Genomic DNA, 21,197 nt, shown 5'->3' with positions numbered 1-21,197 from the left:
ACCATGTTAATTAAACAAATGAAGCAGCTACTTTTTATTAACAAAAGTCTGACAACTATTACATGTATTAACAGTTGTTATAATTCTTTTGATAATACTAGGTATTGTAGTCTTGTATAACATGTATAATGTACGATAACCAGAATAAGGAGATGTGGTATGAGTTTCAATAAGACGACCATCAACTGTAGACCAAGTGATGTAATTGTAAGATACTGCACATCCTTCAACAATAAGCAAAATCAGTACCGCATAAGTGTGATAATGAAAAACCTATAACAGGTCTAGCCATATTGGATTATGTAACTCAATGTATTAAACAAGTTTAGATAAGAAACCCAAGTTTATACAAAAGCACCATTGACACACCAGTGATAACACGTATACATGTATTGTGGTTAACCAAAGACTTTTTTCTACAAATCCATTCTATCTGCTTTTGAATAAATGCCTTCTAAATATATATCCCAAGATGTTAAGCAACATTTTCCGATTGTTTTCCATAAACACAATAAGCATTACAAAGTCATACATGTATATGCACTATTAGTGAGCTGTTTGCTATAATTTAATTATAATATTTATGTTTGGAAGCATATTTTTGGGGTTTTAATTTGCTATGGTTATAAAAACTTCCAGCGAAACAAAATAATAAACTGGTGAAATTGAGTAAACTGCAGTGCTATTTGAAAGTGACATCAACACATTGTATATACAACTCGTCACATTGTATATATATATACGTTTATTACACCGATACACCATTAGTCCGACACCCCTGTGGTATGACGCCCCATTAGTCGGACACCCAAATAGTCCGGCCCGATATAATTGAACAATATTTTAAAAAAAATAGTCTTTATTTCAAAAGGTAAATCAAATTATTTTGAATTGATCTTCATGAGAGTCTCAAAATAACATATTCATTTTAAAATTACTTACAATATTATAATTTTGTTTATTGCCCAGTAGCAAATATTACATGCATGTTCAGAACAAGAACAATTTAACAGTAAAAACACTTGGTAGGTTCTTTAATTGTTGCCATCCGGGATGAAAAGAGTCACTGAATCTTTCACTGAGACTGGACAATGAAAGTAACTTCTATTTTGAATACGGTCAGAATTTTGCCATTCAGCATGTTCAGCAGGCAGAGAAGCAGGATATAATGTCACCAATATTAATGTGACTATTTTAAACTTTCCATTACTGTACTGTCATAGATATAGGAAGATGTGGTGTGTGTGTCTATGAGACAACTCTCCATTCAAATAACAATTTATAAAAGTAAACCATTATAGGTCAATGTACGGCCTTCAACACGGGAGCCTCGGCTCACACTGAACAAAAAACTATAAAGGGACCCAAAATATTATCTATCATGTGTATCAATTACATTAAATTTTGAACTTTAAATAGATCATTCGGTTCAATATACAGTAAAAAGTCGAGTTAATATCGAACTATTCAAAAATAAAATACGGTAATATAAAATAAATCAAATCAAATTTATATTTTTTTTCATAGCTGCAAAAGATGTGTTAAATGTTGAACATAGCTTTTCTTATGACTTTTGTATAGAAATCAAAATGGTTAATACGGCAATATTTATAAGCTTAGGCCACACCAATTGAATTTTTTGTTCTACGGATTTTTGGACTCCAAAATTTGGGGCGAGCGAGCGATTTGAAAATTTTAATAAAAAAATATTTAATTTGGAAATTTTTGAGGCGAAGCTTGAAAAGTAAAGGCGAGCGATTATAATTTTTTTTTGTAAACATAAAATAGTAGGTTTTGACAATATTAAAGCTTTATTTATCACTTGTACTTTGACATTTCTTTAATTTCTGAAGTATTTTTTCCCTGTTCACCAAGAAATAATTAAATCTGGTCTATGTATGTGTGACTGACAATGAGACAGTTCTCCATCCAAGTCATAATCAGTTTAGGGACAACCCCTTAATGTTATAAATATCCCTTTTACATGTTTTATGAGGGATCAATATAAGTTACAATATATTTGTTTGTACAAAAGTGCTCATATTTTCTCAAAGAACTATATATCTATCTGGTATTAGATGGTCAAAACATGTCCAAGAATTTTGTAATATTCCTGGACTTTAACCATGTTAACACATAACACATTTACTTTAACAGTTTAATATTATTCAAAATAAGTGGACCCCTCTTTTAGAAAAAGTTGTTTAAAATATGATGTAACTCTTCTCTTTTTGAGTACAAAATTCTAAGTTTTCAAAGGTTTTGTATAGAAGAACTATACAAATCCTTGGTATTTCTATTTTCTTTTCTACATCAGTAAAATGACCCCTTGTCTGAGGGAGGGTTGTTCTCAACCTGATAATAACAAACACAGGTCAAAGTATGGCCTTTTACACAGGGCTTTGATACAGACCAAACAGCAGGCTATAAATGATCCCAAAATTATTAGCGTACACAATTCGAACAGGAAAACCAACGATCTAATTTATATATCATGTATATCCAAACGGGAAAATACCAATGAACAACATCAACAAACGATATTTGCTGAACGACAGGCCCCTCAATCAATCATGACAGGTGCAGCGGCTATGGACAGTTTTGTTTCGCCAGCATACAATATAATTGCAGTTGAAGGCAAATCCTTCAGAAGGTCTTTGTACTTTATCCTAACGAACATTTTGATAGGGAATGTAAGTAAGGGGGAAAGTAACCAATTTTTTGTTCTTTACAGGTATTTTCGAGCTGTTATAAATTTATTTCGGAGCACTCCCGCTTTGGATAAATAGGTTTCATGCTGAAACAAATATTCTCACAGATATTTACAAAGTGTGGTGGGGTGCTTTTGTGTTTAAAATCGATATATACAGGTTAGACTGTGATTTTAAAAACAAATGTTGATATCTTTTTATATTATTTACAAAAAAACAACGGTGCGGGAAATGGACATGATTATATTTCCGGATGCGGGAAGCGGAAATATAAAAAAAATAAAAAAAATCTGTTTTGAAAAAAATAGGTGCGGGCGGGTCCGTCGAACAAGGAATCAAATTGGTGTGGCCTTACTAGAAAAAAAAAATGTAGCCCCAAATAAAAGTTCAGAATAGGTGTGTGAAATCAGCCCTCAAGAAAATATTAAGCAGTTTAAGTTTGACAAGTGTGTGTATTAGGAGTTCCCCGCTAGGTTTAGAGTATATCTTGTATATTGACCGTTATTATGAAGTAGTGTGATTCGTAAAACTACGGGTATTGAAAACAACCTTGTATGCATGAATGATTTCACACCTAACTAATTTAAAAAGAGAAAATAATTAATTATGTTATTTAGATAATATTGAAAAATCGTCAACTGTTACTACAGTTATAAAAATACATTTGGTTACAAATATATTGGGTAATGTTTTTCGATTTTTCTGTTAGTAGTTATCTATTATCTAGTAAAAGGTATCTAGTTATCTAGTGCTGGTTCCGATTTTATTTGTTCGAAGAGATTAGAGGCGAGGGAGTGTCAAAAAAATATAAACTCAGCACATTCACTAAATAACCGAGGAATACAAAAATGTGTTCAGCGGCAAATATTTCAGAATACTATTTTTTTTAAATCAATATGTATCGAAAATTAATGTATTAAATGGAAGTGATAGTTTTTTCACTTTGTCACAACCTTATATTTCACACGGTAAAATTGTTTTACAAATAATTTAACCGTCAGACATTTTGTATCCGTGACTTTAAAGTGTACATGAAGATCAATGTTTGGAAGTTGCTACGCTTATAAATTAGCTATGACTATACAATGGTTGTAGCTATCATATTTTAACTGGTACAACCTTTTCTACGTTTAAACAGTTTATTTATGACTGTTTTAACGTTTTCCGTGTTGGGACAGTTATAAAATCACTGTTACAACGTTCAAATTATTGCATCAGTTTTATTACGACTGTGACAACCATTTAGGCGTTTAATCAGTTTATTTATGACTATTGCAACGCTTTTCGAGTTGGGACAGTTGTAAATCAACTGTTACAACTTTGAAATAGTTGTGTTAGTCCTTTAATGACTGTGCCAGTTATTTCTTGCGTTGTTGCAGTCGATTGATGTTATAGACAAACACTTTAAAAGTTGGGACAGTTACAAAATAACTGCAGCAGTGAAATTTAACAACTGTTACAACTTTAACAAACATTATCAGTCTTAGAACGACTGTTACTGGTATGGACAGTTGTTTTTTCGTCCAGTAGTGAATGATGTCTGTAATTCTAACACTAATGATGTCTGTAATACTAACCCTAATGATGTCTGTACTACTAACCCTAATGATGTATGTAACACTAATTTTAACGGTGTCTGTAATACTAATCCTAATGATGTCTGTAATACTAATATTAATGATGTATGCAATACTTACCCTAATGAAGTCTGTAATACTAACCCTAATGATGTATGTAATACTAACCCTAATGAGGTCTGTAATACTAACTCTAATGATGTATGTAATACTAAACCTAATGATGTCTGTAATACTAACCCTAATGATGTATGTAATACTAAACCTAATGATGTCTGTAATACTAATCCTAAGGATGTTTGTAATACTAACCCTAATGATGTCTGTAATACTAACCCTTATGATGTTTGTTATCCTTACCTTAATGAGGTCTGTAATACTAACCCTAACGGTGTCTGTAATACTAATCCTAATGATGTCTGTAACACTAACCCTAATGATGTCTGTAATACTAACCCTAATGATGTCTGTAATACTAACCCTTATGATGTCTGTAATACTAACCCTAATGATGTCTGTAATACTAACTTTTACATTTTGTCTTATGAGGTCTATAATACTAACCTTAATGATGTCTGTAATACTAACCCTGATGAGGTATGTAATACTAACCCTGATGAGGTATGTAATACTAACCTTAATGATGTCTGTAATACTAACCCTAATGAGGTCTGTAATTCTAACCCTAATGATGTCTGTAATACTTACCCTAATGATGTATATAAAACTAACCTTAATGATGTCTGTAACACTAAACCTAATGATGTCTGTAATACTTACTATAATGATGTATGAAATACTAACCCTAATGATGTCTGTAATACTTATCCTAATGATGTTTGTTATACTAACCCTAATGATGTCTGTAATACTTACCCTTATGATGTCTGTTATCCTAACCTTAATGATGTCTGTAATACTAACCCTAACGGTGTCTGTAATACTAATCCTAATGATGTATGTAAGACTAACCATAATGATCTCTGTAATTCTAACCCTAATGATGTCTGTAATACTAATCCTAATGATGTATGTCAGACTTACCCTAATGGTTTCTGTAATACTAACCCTAATTAGGTCTGTAATACTAACCCTAATGAGGTCTGTAATACTTACCTTAATGATGTCTGTAATACTAACCCTAATGAGGTCTGTAATTCTAACCCTAATGCTGTCTGTAATACTAATCCTAATTATGTATGTAAGACTTACCCTAATGATTTCTGTAACACTAACCCTAATGAGGTCTGTAATTCTAACCCTAATGATGTCTGTAATACAAATCCTAATGATGTATGTAAGACTTACCCTAATGAGGTCTGTAATATTAACCCTAACCTTAATGATGTCTGTAATACTAACCCTAATGATGTATGTAATACTAACCCTTATCATGTCTGTAATACTAATCCTTATGATGTCTGTAATACTAACCCTAATGATCTCTGTAATAATAAACCTCATGATGTCTGTTATCCTAACCTTAATGATGTCTGCAATACTAACCCTAATGAGGTCTGTAATTCTAACCCTAATGATGTCTGTAATACTAACCCTAATGATGTATGTAATACTAATTCTAACGGTGTCTGTAATACTAATCCTAATGATGTCTGTAACACTAACCATAATGATGTCTGTAATACTTACCCTAATGATGTCTGTAATACTAACCCTAATGGTGTCTGTAAAACTAACCCTAATGATGTTTGTAATACTAACCCTAATGATGTTTGTAATACTAATCCTAATGATGTCTGTAATACTAATATTAATGATGTATGCAATACTAACCCTAATGATGTCTGTAATTCTAACCCTAATGATGTCTGTAATACTAATCCTAATGATGTATGTCAGACTTACCCTAATGATTTCTGTAATACTTACCCTAATGAGGTCTGTAATACTAACCCTAATGAGGCCTGTAATACTAACCTAAATGATGTCTGTAATACTAACCCTAATGAGGTCTGTAATTCTAACCCTAATGATGTCTGTAATACTAATCCTAATGATGTTTGTAAGACTTACCCTGATGATTTCATTAATACTAACCCTAATGAGGTCTGTAATTCTAACCCTAATGATGTATGTAATACTAATCATAATGGTGTATGTAACACTTACCCTAATGAGGTCTGTAATATTAACCCTAACCTTAATGATGTCTGTAATACTAAACCTAATGATGTCTGTAATACTAACCCTAATGATGTATGTAATACTAACCCTTATCATGTCTGTAATACTAATCCTTATGATGTCTGTAATACTAACCCTAATGATCTCTGTAATAATAAACCTCATGATGCCTGTTATCCTAACCTTAATGATGTCTGCAATACTAACCCTAATGAGGTCTGTAATTCTAACCCTAATGATGTCTGTAATACTAACTCTAATGATGTATGTAATACTAATTCTAACGGTGTCTGTAATACTAATCCTAATGATGTCTGTAACACTAACCATAATGATGTTTGTAATACTTACCCTAATGATGTCTGTAATACTAACCCTAATGATGTCCGTAAAACTAACCCTAATGATGTTTGTAATACTAACCCTAATGATGCTTGTAATACTAATCCTAATGATGTCTGTAATACTAATATTAATGATGTATGCAATACTAACCCTAATGAAGTCTGTAATACTAATCCTAATGATGTCTGTAACACTAACCCTAATGATGTCTGTAATTCTAACCCTAATGATGTCTGTAATACTAATCCTAATGATGTATGTCAGACTTACCCTAATGGTTTCTGTAATACTAACCCTAATGAGGTCTGTAATACTAACCCTAATGAGGCCTGTAATACTAACCTTAATGATGTCATTAATACTAACCCTAATGAGGTCTGTAATTCTAACCCTAATGATGTCTGTAATACGAATCCTAATGATGTTTGTAAGACTTACCCTAATGATTTCTGTAATACTAACACTAATGAGGTCTGTAATTCTAACCCTAATGATGTCTGTAATACTAATCATAATGGTGTATGTAAGACTTACCCGAATGAGGTCTGTAATATTAACCCTAACCTTAATGATGTATGTAATACTAAACCTAATGATGTCTGTAATACTAACCCTAATGATGTATGTAATACTAATTATAACGGTGTCTGTAATACTAATCCTAATTATGTCTGTAACACTAACACTAATGGTGTATGTAATACTAACCCTAATGATGTCTGTAATACTAACCCTAATGATGTCTGTAAAACTAACCCTAATGATGTTTGTAATACTAACCCTAATGATGTTTGTAATACTAATCCTAATGATGTCTGTAATACTAATATTAATGATGTATGCAATACTAACCCTAATGAAGTCTGTAATACTAACCCTAATGATGTATGTAATACTAACCCTAATGAGGTCTGTAATACTAATCCTAATGATGTCTGTAAAACTAACCCTAATGATGTACATGTATGTAATACTAACACTAATGATGTCTGTCATACTAAACCTAAAGAGGTCTGTAATTCTAACCCTAATGATGTCTGTAATACTAATTCTAATGATGTCTGTAACACTAACCCTAATGATGTCTGTAATTCTAACCCTAATGATGTCTGTAATACTAATCCTAATGATGTATGTCAGACTTACCCTAATGATTTCTGTAATACTAACTCTAATGAGGTCTGTAATTCTAACCCTAATGATGTCTGTAATACTAATCATAATGGTGTATGTAAGACTTACCCTAATGAGGTCTGTAATATTAACCCTAACCTTAATGATGTCTGTAATACTAAACCTAATGATGTCTGTAATACTAACCCTAATGATGTATGTAATACTAACCCTAATGATGTCTGTATCACTAATCCTAATGATGTATGTAATACTAACCCTAATGATGTCTGTAATACTAAACCTTATGATGTCTGTTATCCTAACCCAAATGATGTCTGCAATACTAACCCTAATGAGGTCTGTAATTCTAACCGTAATGATGTTTGTAATACTAACCGTAATGATGTATATAATACTAATTCTAACGGTGTCTGTAATACTAATCCTAATGATGTCTGTAACACTAACCCTAATGATGTCTGTAATACTAACCCTAATGATGTCTGTAATACTAACCCTAATGATGTCTGTAATACTAACCCTTATGAGGTCTATAATACTAACCCTAATGATGTCTGAAATACTAACCCTTATGATGTCTGTAATATTATCCTAATGATATATGTAATACTAACCGTAATAATGATGTCTGTAATAATTACCTTAATGATGTCTGTAATAATAATCCTTATGATGTCTGTAATACTAACCCTAATGATGTGTGTAATACTAATCCTAATGATGTCTGTAATACTAACCCTAATGATGTCTGTAATCCTTACCCTAATGATGTCTGTAATACTAACCCTAATGAGGTATGTAATTCTAACCCTAATGATGTCTGTTATTCTAACCCTAATGATTTCTGTAATACTAACCCTAATGATGTCTGTAATCCTTACCCTAATGATGTCTATAATACTAACCCTAATGAGGTATGTAATTCTAATCCTAATGATCGATGAATGTAATACTAACCCTAATGATGTCTGTTATACTAACCCTAATGATGTCTGTAATCCTTACCCTAATGATGTCTGTAATACTATTGCTAATGATGTCTGTAATCCTTACCCTAATGATGTCTGTAATACTAACCCTAATGATTTCTGTAATACTAACCCTAATAATGTCTGTTATCCTAACCCTAATGATGTCTGTAATACTTACCCTAATGATGTATGTAATCCTAAGACTAATGATGTCTGTTATTATAGCCCTAATGATTTATTTATCTAACCCTAACCCTAATGATAACCATAATTCTAATAGTATGTCTATAACCGTAAACCTTATGACGTATGTAACCCTGACGCTAATGATATCTGCAATCCTAACCCTAATGATGTCTTTAATACTAACCCTAATGATGTATGTAGCCCTAACCCTAATAATATCAGTAGCCCTAAACCTAATGATGTCTGTAATACTAACCCTAATGATGTCTGTAATCCTTACCCTAATATTGTCTGTAATCCTTCCTCTTATTGTGTATGTAACACTAACAGAAATGATGTTATTAACCCTTACCCTACTGTCAGTAACCCTAACCTTAATGGTGTCTGTAATCATAACCCTAATGATGTGTGTAATCATAACCATAATAATGTATGTAGCCCTAACCTTAATAATGTGTGTAATCCTCACCCTTATGATGTCTGTAACACTAACTCTTATGATGTCTGTAATACTAACCCTAATGATGTATGTAATCCTAACCCTCATGATGTCTGTAATGCTAGCGCTAATGAACCCTAACTCTAATGATGTCAGTAACCCTAACTCTAATAATATGTCTATAACCGTAACCCTTATGACGTATGTAACCCTGACCCTAATGATGTTTCTTATCCTAACATTAATGATACCTGTAATCTTAACCCTTATGATGTCTGTTAAACTAACCCTAATGGTATATGTAGCCCTTACTCTAATGATGTCAGTTACACTAACTATAATGATGTCTGTAATACTTACCTGAATGATGTCTGTAATACTAATCCTAATGATGTCTGTAATACTAACCCTAATGATGTCTGTAATACTAACCCTAATGATGTATGTAATACTAACCCTAATGATGTCTGTAATACTAACCCTAATGATGTTTGTAATACTAACCCTAATGATGTTTGTAATACTAATCCTAATGATGTATGTAAGACTTACCCTAATGAGGTCTGTAATATTAACCCTTACCTTAATGATGTCTGTAATACTAAACCTAATGATGTATGTAATCCTAACCCTAATTATGTATGTAACCCTAACAATAATGATGTATGTAAAAATAACCATAATGATGTCTTTAATCCTTACCCGAATGATGTCTGTAACCAAACCCTAATGGTGTCTGTAATCCAAACCCTAATGGTGTCTGTAATCCAAACCCTAATGGTGTCTGTAACCATAACCCTAATGATGTCTGTAATCCTATCCCTAATGCTGTTTCTAGCCTGTAGCCCTTTTGCTAATTCAGCCGTTTACCATAATCCTTATGATGTATGCAGCCATACCCCTATTGATGTCTGTAATACTAACCCTAATGATGTTTGTAAAACTAACCCTAATGATGTCTGGAGTCCTAACCCTAAAGAGGTATGTAACACTAACCCTGAAGATGTCTGTAACCCTAACCCTTATGATGTCAGTAATCCTTACTCTAATGATGTCTGTAATCCTAATTTTAATGATACCTGTAACCCTAACCCTAATGATGTTTGTAATACTAACCCTTATAATGTATGTAGCCCTCACCCTAATAGTATCAGTAACTCTTACCCAAAGGATGTCTGTTAACATAACCCTAATAATGTTTGTAGCCCTTACTCTAATAATGTCTGTAATACGAACTCTAATGATGTATGTAACCGTAACCCCAATGATGTCAGTAAACCTTACCCTAATGATGCCAGTATCCTCACCCTAATAATGTCTATAATCATAACTCTAATAATGTATGTAGCCCTAACCTTAATAATGTCTGTAATACGAACTCTAATGATGTCTGTAATACTAACCCTAATCATGTCTGTAACCCTAACCCTAATGATGTATGTAACCATATCCAAATGGTGTCTGTTATCCAATCCGTAATGATGTCTGTAACCCTAACCCTAATGATGTATGTAATAGTAACAGTAATGATGTCTCTAATACAAACCCGAATGATGTCTCTAATACACAGCCTAATGATGTCTGTTACCCTAACCATAATGATGTATGTTATCCTAACCAAAATAATTTCTGTAATCCTAACCTTAATGATGTCTGTATTCCTAACCGTACTGATTTATGTAACCCGTACCCTAATGATGTCTATAACCGTAACCCTAATGTTACCAATTACCCAAAACCTAATGATGTATGTAACCCTTGCACTACTGATGTCTTTAATCCTTACCTTAATGATACCTGTAACTCTAACCCTAATGCTGTCTGTAATACTAACCCTAATGATGTATGTAGCCCTAACCCTAATAATATCAATAGCCCTAAACCTAATGATGTCTGTAATACTAACCCTAATGATGTCTGTCAATGATGTTATTAACCCTTAACCTAGTGTCAGTAACCCTTACCTCAATGGTGTCTGTAATCATAACCCTAATGATGTGTGTAATCATAACCATACTAATGTATGTAGCCCTAACCATAATAATGTGTGTAACCCTCACCCTTATGATGTCTGTAACACTAACTCTTATGATGTCTGTAATACTAACCCTAATGATGTATGTAATCCTTACCCTCATGATGTCTGTAATGCTAGCACTAATGAACCCTAACTTTAATGATGTCAGTAACCCTAACTCTTATAAAATGTCTATAACCGTAACCCTTATGACGTATGTAACCCTGACCCTAATGATGTTTCTTATCCTAACCTTAATGATACCTGTAACCCTAACCCTTATGATGTCTGTTAAACTAACCCTAATGGTATATGTAGCCCTTACTCTAATGATGTCAGTAACCCTAACTATAATGATGTCTGTAATACTTACCTTAATGATGTCTGTAATACTGACCTTATGATGTCTGAAGTACTCACCCTAATGATGTCTGTAATACTAATCCTAATGATGTCTGTAATACTAACCCTAATGATGTCTGTAATCCTTACCCTAAAAATGTTTGTAATACTAACCCTAATGAGGTATGTACTTCTAACCCTAATGATGTCTGTAATACTAACCCTAATGATTTCTGTAATACTAACCCTAATGATGTCTGTAATCCTTACCCTAATGATGTCTGTAATACTAACCCTAATGAGGTATGTAATTCTAACCCTAATGATGTATGTAATACTAACCGTAATGATGTCTGTTATATTAACCCTAATGATGTCTGTAATCCTTACCCTAATGATGTCTGTAATACTATCCATAATGATGTCTGTAATCCTTACCCTAATGATGTCTGTAATACTAACCCTAATGAGGTATGTAATTCTTACCCTAATGATGTCTGTAATACTTACCCTAATGATGCATGTAATCCTAAGCCTAATGATGTCTGTTATCATAGCCCTAATGATTTATTTAACCCTAACCCTAATGATGTCAGTAACCATAACTCTAATAATATGTCTATAACCGTAAGCCTTATGACGTATGTAACCCTGACCCTAATGATGTCTCTTATCCTAACCTTTATGATACCTATAACCCTAACCCTAATGGTGTCTGTTAAACTAACCCTAATCGTGTATGTAGCCCTTACTCTAATGATGTCAGTAACCCTAACTATAATGATGTCTGTAGTACTTACCCTAATGATGTCTGTAATACTAGTCCTAATGATGTCTGTAATACTAACCCTAATGGTGTATGTAATACTAATCCTAATGATGTCTGTAATACTAACCCTAATGATGTCTGTAATCCTTACCCTAATGATGTTTGTAATACTAACCCTAATGATGTATGTAGCCCTAACCCTAATGATATCTGCAATCCTAACCCTAATGATGTCTTTAATACTAACCCTAATGATGTATGTAGCCCTAACCCTAATAATATCAGTAGCCCTAAACCTAATGATGTCTGTAGTACTAACCCTAATGATGTCTGTAACACTAACCCTAATGATGTATGTAATCCTAACCCTCATGATGTCTGTAATGCTAGCACTAATGAACCCTAACTCTAATGATGTCAGTAACCCTAACTCTTATAATATGTCTATAACCGTAACCCTTATGACGTATGTAACCCTGATCCTAATGATGTTTCTTATCCTAACCTTAATGATACCTGTAACCCTAACCCTTATGATGTCTGTTAAACTAACCCTAATGGTATATGTAGCCCTTACTCTAATGATGTCAGTAACCATAACTTTAATGATGTCTGTAATACTTACCTTAATGATGTCTGTAATACTAATCTTTATGATGTCTGTAATACTAACCCTAATGATGTCTGTAATACCAATCCTAATGATGTCTGTAATACTAACCCTAATGATGTCTGTAATCCTTACCCTAATGATGTCTGTAATACTAACCCTTATGAGGTAATATGTAATTCTAACCCTAATGATGTCTGTAATACTAACCCTAATGATGTCTGTAATCCTTACCCTAATGATGTCTGTAATACTAACCCTTATGAGGTAATATGTAATTCTAACCCTAATGATGTCTGTAATACTAACCCTAATGATTTCTGTAATACTAACCCTAGTGATGTCGGTAATCCTTACCTTAATGATGTCTGTAATACTAACCCTAATGAGGTATGTAATTCTAACCCTAATGATGTATGTAAAACTAACCCTAATGATGTCTGTTATACTAACCCTAATGATGTCTGTAATCCTTAACTTAATGATGTCTGTAATACTATCCCTAATAATGTCTGTAATCCTTACCCTAATGATGTCTGTAATACTAACCCTAATTAGGTATGTAATTCTAACCCTAATGATGTCTGTAATACTAACCCTAATGATTTCTGTAATACTAATCCTAATGATGTCTGTTATCCTAACCCTAATGATGTCTGTAATACTTACCCTAATGATGTATGTTATCCTAAGACTAATGATGTCTGTTATCATAGCTCTAATGATTTATTTAACCCTAACCCTAATGATGTCAGTAACCATAACTCTAATAATATGTCTATAACCGTAAGCCTTATGACGTATGTAACCCTGACCCTAATGATGTCTCTTATCCTTACCTTTATGATACCTATAACCCTAACCCTAATAATGTCTGTTAAACTAACCCTAATGGTATATGTAGCCCTTACTCTAATGCTGTCAGTAACCCTAACTATAATGATGTCTGTAATACTTACCCTAATGATGTCTATAATACTAATCCTAATGATGTCTGTAATACTAACCCTAATGATGTCTGTAATACCAATCCTAATGATGTCTGTAATACTAATCCTAATGATGTATTTAATACTAACCCTAATGATGTCTGTAATACTAATCCTAATGATGAATGTAAGCCTAAGACTAATGATGTCTGTTATCATAGCCCTAATGATTTATTTAACCCTAACCCTAATGATGTCAGTAACCCTTACTCTAATAATATGTTTATTACTGTAACCCTTATGATACCTATTACCCCAACCCTTATCACGTATGTAACCCTAACCCTAATGATGCCTGTAATACTAACCCTAATTAGGGGAATGGTAACCCTAATTTGGTAATCGGTAACCCCGATCATTTTGGCGTGCTAACCCAAAAAGTTTAAAGAGATTACAAGGGTGAAAAGAGGTTTTTTTGGGGGGTGGGGACTTATAGGACCCTTAAGTAGATACTGACATTTTTATTTGGGACATCTCAACTCATTTCCGTTAAAAGTCAATTGGCACCTTTAGATTACCTCTAACCATTTGGGTTTCCGAATAGGGGTAAGATTTCTATAAAACGGAAGATTTGCTCCCTCAAATATAGCTACCGATCCCCGTCAAATCCTCCTCAAACCCCTCCACCAAAAATTGTTTAAGGGGGGTGGGTTTTCTCTCTTCGAAGATACTGTACCAGTCCTGGGTAGACCCAACTAGAGCGAATAAAATTCATATGTATTTGAAAAACTTTATAAAATATAAACTTTTTAATTCTTTTAGATATCTCTTAGATGTTTTAGTCCAATATTGTGTACCCCCCTAATCAAACGTTTTCTGCGAGAAAAAAAATTGGAATATATTCAGACATTTTTTTAAAAATATAGTTCATTTTTTTTTAGTATGAAACAGTTACCGCAAATGTAAAAATCTGGCATATTTCTTATTTTCCTAATAAATTTACCATTTTTCAGTTCCAGTTGATGCACTAGGGATCAAAATGTTGCAAATAGTCTAGTAAACAAGGAAAATAAACGACCAAATGTCCAGCTGATGCAGTTAATGCTAGATTTTGCTTTAAACAAAGTTACCATCTACCGCTGCAACAAAAAAAATCAAAAATAAAATTAAAACACAATGAAAAGTTTTTCACACTCAGAATTTTGTTTGACATTGGTTATATACTGTTGGTGTTTGTTCCTTAGTAAAATGACATTGTAGCAACCCAGAACAGTGTTTGGATTGAGATTAAATCACCGATTAGTGTAAAGGAAGTTATTTTAGTGAGGTGCCTTCCTTATACTTTTTTCCATTTTTTTAACTAAAAAAAGGTCAAAAGCAATCAATTGATTGGGTTGATCGGGTGAATTTTTTAAGCTTTTGGTTCACTTTCTGTACTCTTTTGATGTATTTCTGTGATAGAGTATTCAAATAGTTTCATTTTAGTTGTCATAGCATCGAAGTTCATGCAATTTTATTTGACTTACTCTTAAATCACAAAAAGGTCAATTTTTTTATTGTTGTTTTGTCCAAACGGTAATTGGTAACCTAAGTCAGCTAATGACCCAAAAATTACAATTTAAAAAAAAAATTGGAACATGCAGTCTTAGATGCATAATTTCTTTTATTAGTTGTTAGTTGCTTTAGACTAGCTGCCAGTTACTGCGAGTTCTCTCATATCTGTATTTAGTGTACCTTTGTTGTTGGGATGTAAAAGTACCCACGTCCACTAATAATTGTGCAGAGTTGTCTTATTGGCAAGCATACCACATCTTCTTTTTTTTTCAATTTAAGTGATTTTTTTTTACTTCTATTGATATTTAACCATTGTAATTCATATCAAAAGTGATTATCATGCAAATAGTATGATACTTTTTTTCATGTTATAGAGTACCTTAGGACCTGCATTGCCTAATTTGGTCATTCTTCAGTGGCAGTCGAAGAGAGAACACCAAAAAGGTAAGTCGTTATTTTTTTTTGCTAACTTTTTTATCTCTTGGTCAATATTGATAAATTCGGAGAATGGTTACTCTTTTTTTTTCAATATTTGACATTTACCGTGAACAAATATGTCAGACAAGGAAAATTAAATAAAGTAATTGATAATAAGTTAATTAGTATGCATTACATGTAAAATGACGTATTGATATGCCATACAATTTTTATATGCAAGGCCTTTTTGGATTGACTTATATACTGATGATCAAAACATATCTTAAATTTATTTTTTATTTTGTTTTCTGGTCTGTGCGTCCAGCTGTCCATCCGTTCGTCCCTCTTCAGGTTAAATTTTAGGTTCAGGTAGTTTTTGATGAAGTTGAAGTCCAATCCACTTGACACTTAGTACACATGTTCCTTATGGTATGATCTTTCTAAATAACTGTTATATTTTTTTTCAGAATGAAAAGGAATTCAAGATCTTCGGTGGATGTCATTTTCTCATTTTCTTTCTTTAATTTTTTATTTTATTTTAAAAATTATGCTTATTCCCCACGTTTTTTTTATATTTTTGCATTTGTGATGAGTTTGTGAAGTATGTTTTGTTTTAATCAACATATTGAAGAGCATGAATTTACTTTCGTATGGTTACCACTCCGTTGTTTTGTTTTCTAATAATAATTTTCATAATGCAATTGCATATTGTCAAGAACAAAGATTTATTGCAAATGAATATACAACTGCAGATTTGTTTTGTTTCATTCTTTCGAAAGAATAATATAAACAACAAACAAACAATTGAAATTTGACTGATTATTTGTTTGTTAAAGGGAGGGATGGTGGGTTGTGCAATCGTGTTGAAAAATACTCGTGGAATGAAAATTTAGCGGGAGCACGTGCTATATATGACCAAAGTCCACGAGGCGCTTCAAAGCATATTATTCTGTCTGTTTAAATATATGGGTGTAATTATTTAAATGGCAAAACGTAAATTATGGACTGACGTTCATTTGAAACACAATAAACAACTAAATGCTTGAAAAAATAAGTTTACCTCCATTCACCATACGTACAACTATATCTAAAATAAATTTAATATCAAATAGAAGTTTTCCACAGTTAACAAGTCCAATATCATTGCCACCACAGTGAAGCAAAACAGCATCTGGTAAACCGCAACAATGTATCAAATTCTCTACTATTGGTACAACGTTATATACTGACATACCGGACATTCCTGTCCAAATCAACTTGTAGCCTAACTTATGCAACCCTAAATCATTTCCCAAAGGTCTTATTTGACTATGTCATGAGGCTTTAGCAACCAAAGATGATCCAATAATCCAAACCACAAAATTCCCTGAAAACAATTAAAATTATTTAATTTACCAAACGACTTAGCCTTATATATGATTTAAAAGAATTAAAATTCCATCTCCCCAGGGTTTGTATTTCTTCATCCGTTTTGCCTTCCAAGGCTGCAGATGTTGTAGCCCCTATCTGGAATGAATGCGTATTAAACTCCTCGGGATTCAAACTAATAAAATTTAAAGCAGACGTTAAAACAGCTAAAAACTGAAAACGAGTCAATTTAGTGTGATTAAGATGACAAAAAAGTTGGCCTTGAGAATCTGGACGTAACTGTAAGTAATCTTTTAACATTTTGACAACACACAGTTCGTTATCATTATCATTTGAAGACAATATTAAGTTGTTGAACAACCAATTTGATCTGTCTTTGAAGACAGTATTGTAACAAAAACTTCAGAATCAATATTATTAAATTTAATATCAGATATTTAAAAAAAATGATTATCAGCATTTTTGTTAACATATGTGATTTCTCCAATTCTCAGAAATCCAAACTAGAGGCTCTTAAGAGCCGGTGTCTTTCACCTTGGTCTATGTGCATATTAAACAATGGACACAGATAAATTCATGACAAATTGTGTTTTGGTGATGGTGATGTGTTTGTAGATCTTACTTTACTGAACATTCTTGTTGCTATAATTATCTATATCTATAATGAACTGTGCCCAGTAATTACAGCGGAAAAAGTTTTCTAAATATTTACAAAAATTTACAAATATTTATGAAAATTGTTAAACATTAACTATAAAGGACGATAACTACTTAAAGGGTCATTTGAAAATTTTGGTTATGTTGACTTAATTGTAGACCATTCTTTGCTGAACATTATTGCTGTTTACAGTTCATCTCTATCTATAATAAAATTCAAGATAATAACCAAAAACTGCAAAATTTTATTTAAAATTACTATTCTGGGGGCAGAAAGCCCACAAGCGGTTGCCTAATTTATCTGAAAATTTCAGGACAGATAGATCTTGATCTGATGAACAATTTCAACCCTTGACAGATTTGCTCTAAACACTTTCAGAGATACATGTATAAGCCAAAATCTACATTTTACCCCTCTGTACCATTTTTAGTCATGGCGGCCATCTTGGTTGGTTGGCCAGGTCACGCCACACATTTTTAAAACCAGATACCCCAATGATGATTGTGGCCAACTTTGGTTAAATTTGACTCAGTAGTTTCAGAGGAGAAGATTTTTTTAAAAGAATACTTAAATTTTTGAAAAAAATGGATAAAAATGGACTATAAAGGGCAATAACTCCTTAAAGGGAAATTACACTATTGTTTATACGCATCGCTCTCGGCGCCGCCATAGTGTCGTAACTGTATTATGACGTCGCCGTTTTCGATTCCGCCGTAAAGGTTGCTAATTTATGAAAAAGCGAACGCTCGAAGGGATGTTCCACTAAAGCAGAAGAAATGATAATGGACATATCATATTTTTTACAACTGATATGTTGTACTAGCGAGTTTCTAGATTGTATTGGGGTTTACCTGCGGAATACAAAATAATGGGTAAATACTGCAGAATAAAAGGCAAAAAAAAGATTGAATGATGAGGTGCTAAAATATAAAGAATAAAAAATATTGGAAACACAAAATAAACATTAATAAATGAATGACCCACTATCCAAACCATTATGATAAAAAGTATCTACCAATACAAAACACATAATCATCATGCATAATCAACACTAAGAACGTTGGAATTTCATAGCATATTCAATGTAACTTAGTACCCTCTCCGACCATTTTCTCGATACCGAAGTCGGTGACATATAATTTTCTTATGTATATGTTCAATATCTAATTGAATTCTAAATTTCCAAAAATATTATGGACTCATCTTGACCTTAAGTGCAAAAATGAAAATGCTACTCGAAGTGGACAAAATGTATGGCAAAAAAATAGCCGAAAGTGGTCATGAAATGGCACAACTTTGGCAGCGTATCGCCCTGATGCGGTATGTAGGGTTCAGCGTATATTTTCGGGGGGGGGGGGGGTACATATAGACCAAGAGTACCAGCATGTTAGCGTATAGCTATCGGAATCTGTAGTTTTCTGTTCAAAAGAGGGTTGTAAATAAGAACAATGAGTTTCAACTTACAGTTTTCTCATATCACATGCATACAACGTCAGAACTATTATAGTCTCCTATACTACATGTATTCATATAAGTATTTATCCGGCTCAGCCTGTCGGGTTTTTACAAAGCAGAGTAAAATTCATATGTTCTAGTTCTGAATATGCATTAAACTTGCCACTGGACGTAAATGTGGGAAGTCCTATTTGAAATCGTTATTTATTTCACATGTGACGACAGAAATGATCTAAGTGTGACATAATATAGGTTTCTGACACAAAATAAATGTGGTCAAAGGTATTAAAAATCTATTGTGCAATACTGTTCAATAGGAAATTTCGTTTTGAGATATTTCGAAAAATTTGCAAAAAAAAATGAAACTCCACCCTCTCCCCTCTTGGAGTAATTACCACAAAGCTCAATCCCAGCCTTCCCTGTGTGGTATTGAACCTTGTAGTACAATTTTAGATAGATCCATAACACAAGTTATTGTAAAATAGTAATTTTAGTAAAATGCTTGGTTGTGGCCCCTAATTCCTGAACGTTTTGAGCAATTACATGTACCCCTTAAATCAATTTCAGCCTTTCATTTGTGATATGGAACCTTGTGGTACAATTTCAGGAAGATTCATTACTTCTCAATGTCATATTAGAAATTTATGAAAATCAAAAGGGTATTTACATCAACAGATATAAACAATTTATCAAAGTTGTATGAAAATTGATTAAAGCGATATTGAGTTATAATTGTCCCCCTTTTTTAATGGATAACTCGGAAACGTAAAATCAAAATTTATAAAAAAAAGAAAGGGAGCTCACGTCAATAGATATAAACAATTTCTTTAAAGTTTTATGCCAATTGGTTAAAGCGTTTTTGGGTTAATGTCCGACATGTTGACGACGGACGGACGGACAGATTTATACCATAATACGTCCCGTAACCGGGCGTATAATAATTCAACACGTACTATACATTTGGCTTTACCAGTCTCCAACAAGAGAAATATTTAACACACACACACACACACACACATATTTATGTAGAGATATACACATGTCTCACTGAGTACTTCTAAACTGTAACAAACACATTAATGGTCCGTCTGGTGAAAGAATATTCCACTCATATAGACAAATGTTTTGTGCTAATGTTCATGTTATATTTGCCACTGAAAGTTTTGCAAAAATCAAGAAAACAATGGTAAAAAAAAATAATAAATAGTAATAAAAGTCCAGATGTAGGTTCGAGTTTAGATCACTCAATGTGATCACTGTCGACAGTGATAAAGGGATATTGTCGGAGACCGTGACTGAAAAAGACATCTAGTTTTTTGACTCTTTATTCTTTGGTTCAACATGATATATCAGAGAGTGCTTAAATATTGGCACACCAATTCAATTATTTATTTTCAAATTAACTATCATTAATGAGGGGGGAGGGGGGTCAGAGGGGTCCTGATCCCGAAATCCCGAGGTCCAGAATTAAAAAAAAAAATCCTGACATCCCGAACATCGGAAAAAGAAATCCCGGATCCCGAAAGGGTCAATCCCGAAATCCCGAGCTTAAAAACACTTGATCCCG

The 21,197-nt window shown here is 32.8% G+C and overlaps 1 protein-coding gene across 1 annotated transcript; it reads left to right on the top strand.

The window, feature by feature from the left end:
- The first annotated feature begins 2,573 nt into the window (after positions 1–2,573).
- Positions 2,574–16,621, top strand: LOC139484404 (putative uncharacterized protein DDB_G0286901). Its single transcript, XM_071268138.1, has 7 exons — positions 2,574–2,693; positions 5,804–6,769; positions 7,043–8,107; positions 9,167–9,626; positions 10,350–10,636; positions 16,107–16,176; positions 16,617–16,621. The coding sequence occupies exons 1-7, from the start codon at positions 2,574–2,576 to the stop codon at positions 16,619–16,621; spliced, it is 2,973 nt and encodes a 990-aa protein (XP_071124239.1).
- Positions 16,622–21,197: the final 4,576 nt, after the last annotated feature.

This window comes from Mytilus edulis, chromosome 8 (assembly GCF_963676685.1).
Source record: "Mytilus edulis chromosome 8, xbMytEdul2.2, whole genome shotgun sequence".
NCBI classification, from domain to species: domain Eukaryota; kingdom Metazoa; phylum Mollusca; class Bivalvia; order Mytilida; family Mytilidae; genus Mytilus; species Mytilus edulis.
Note: the sequence above shows the minus strand (reverse complement) of the source record. Positions and strands in the feature narration are given on the sequence as shown.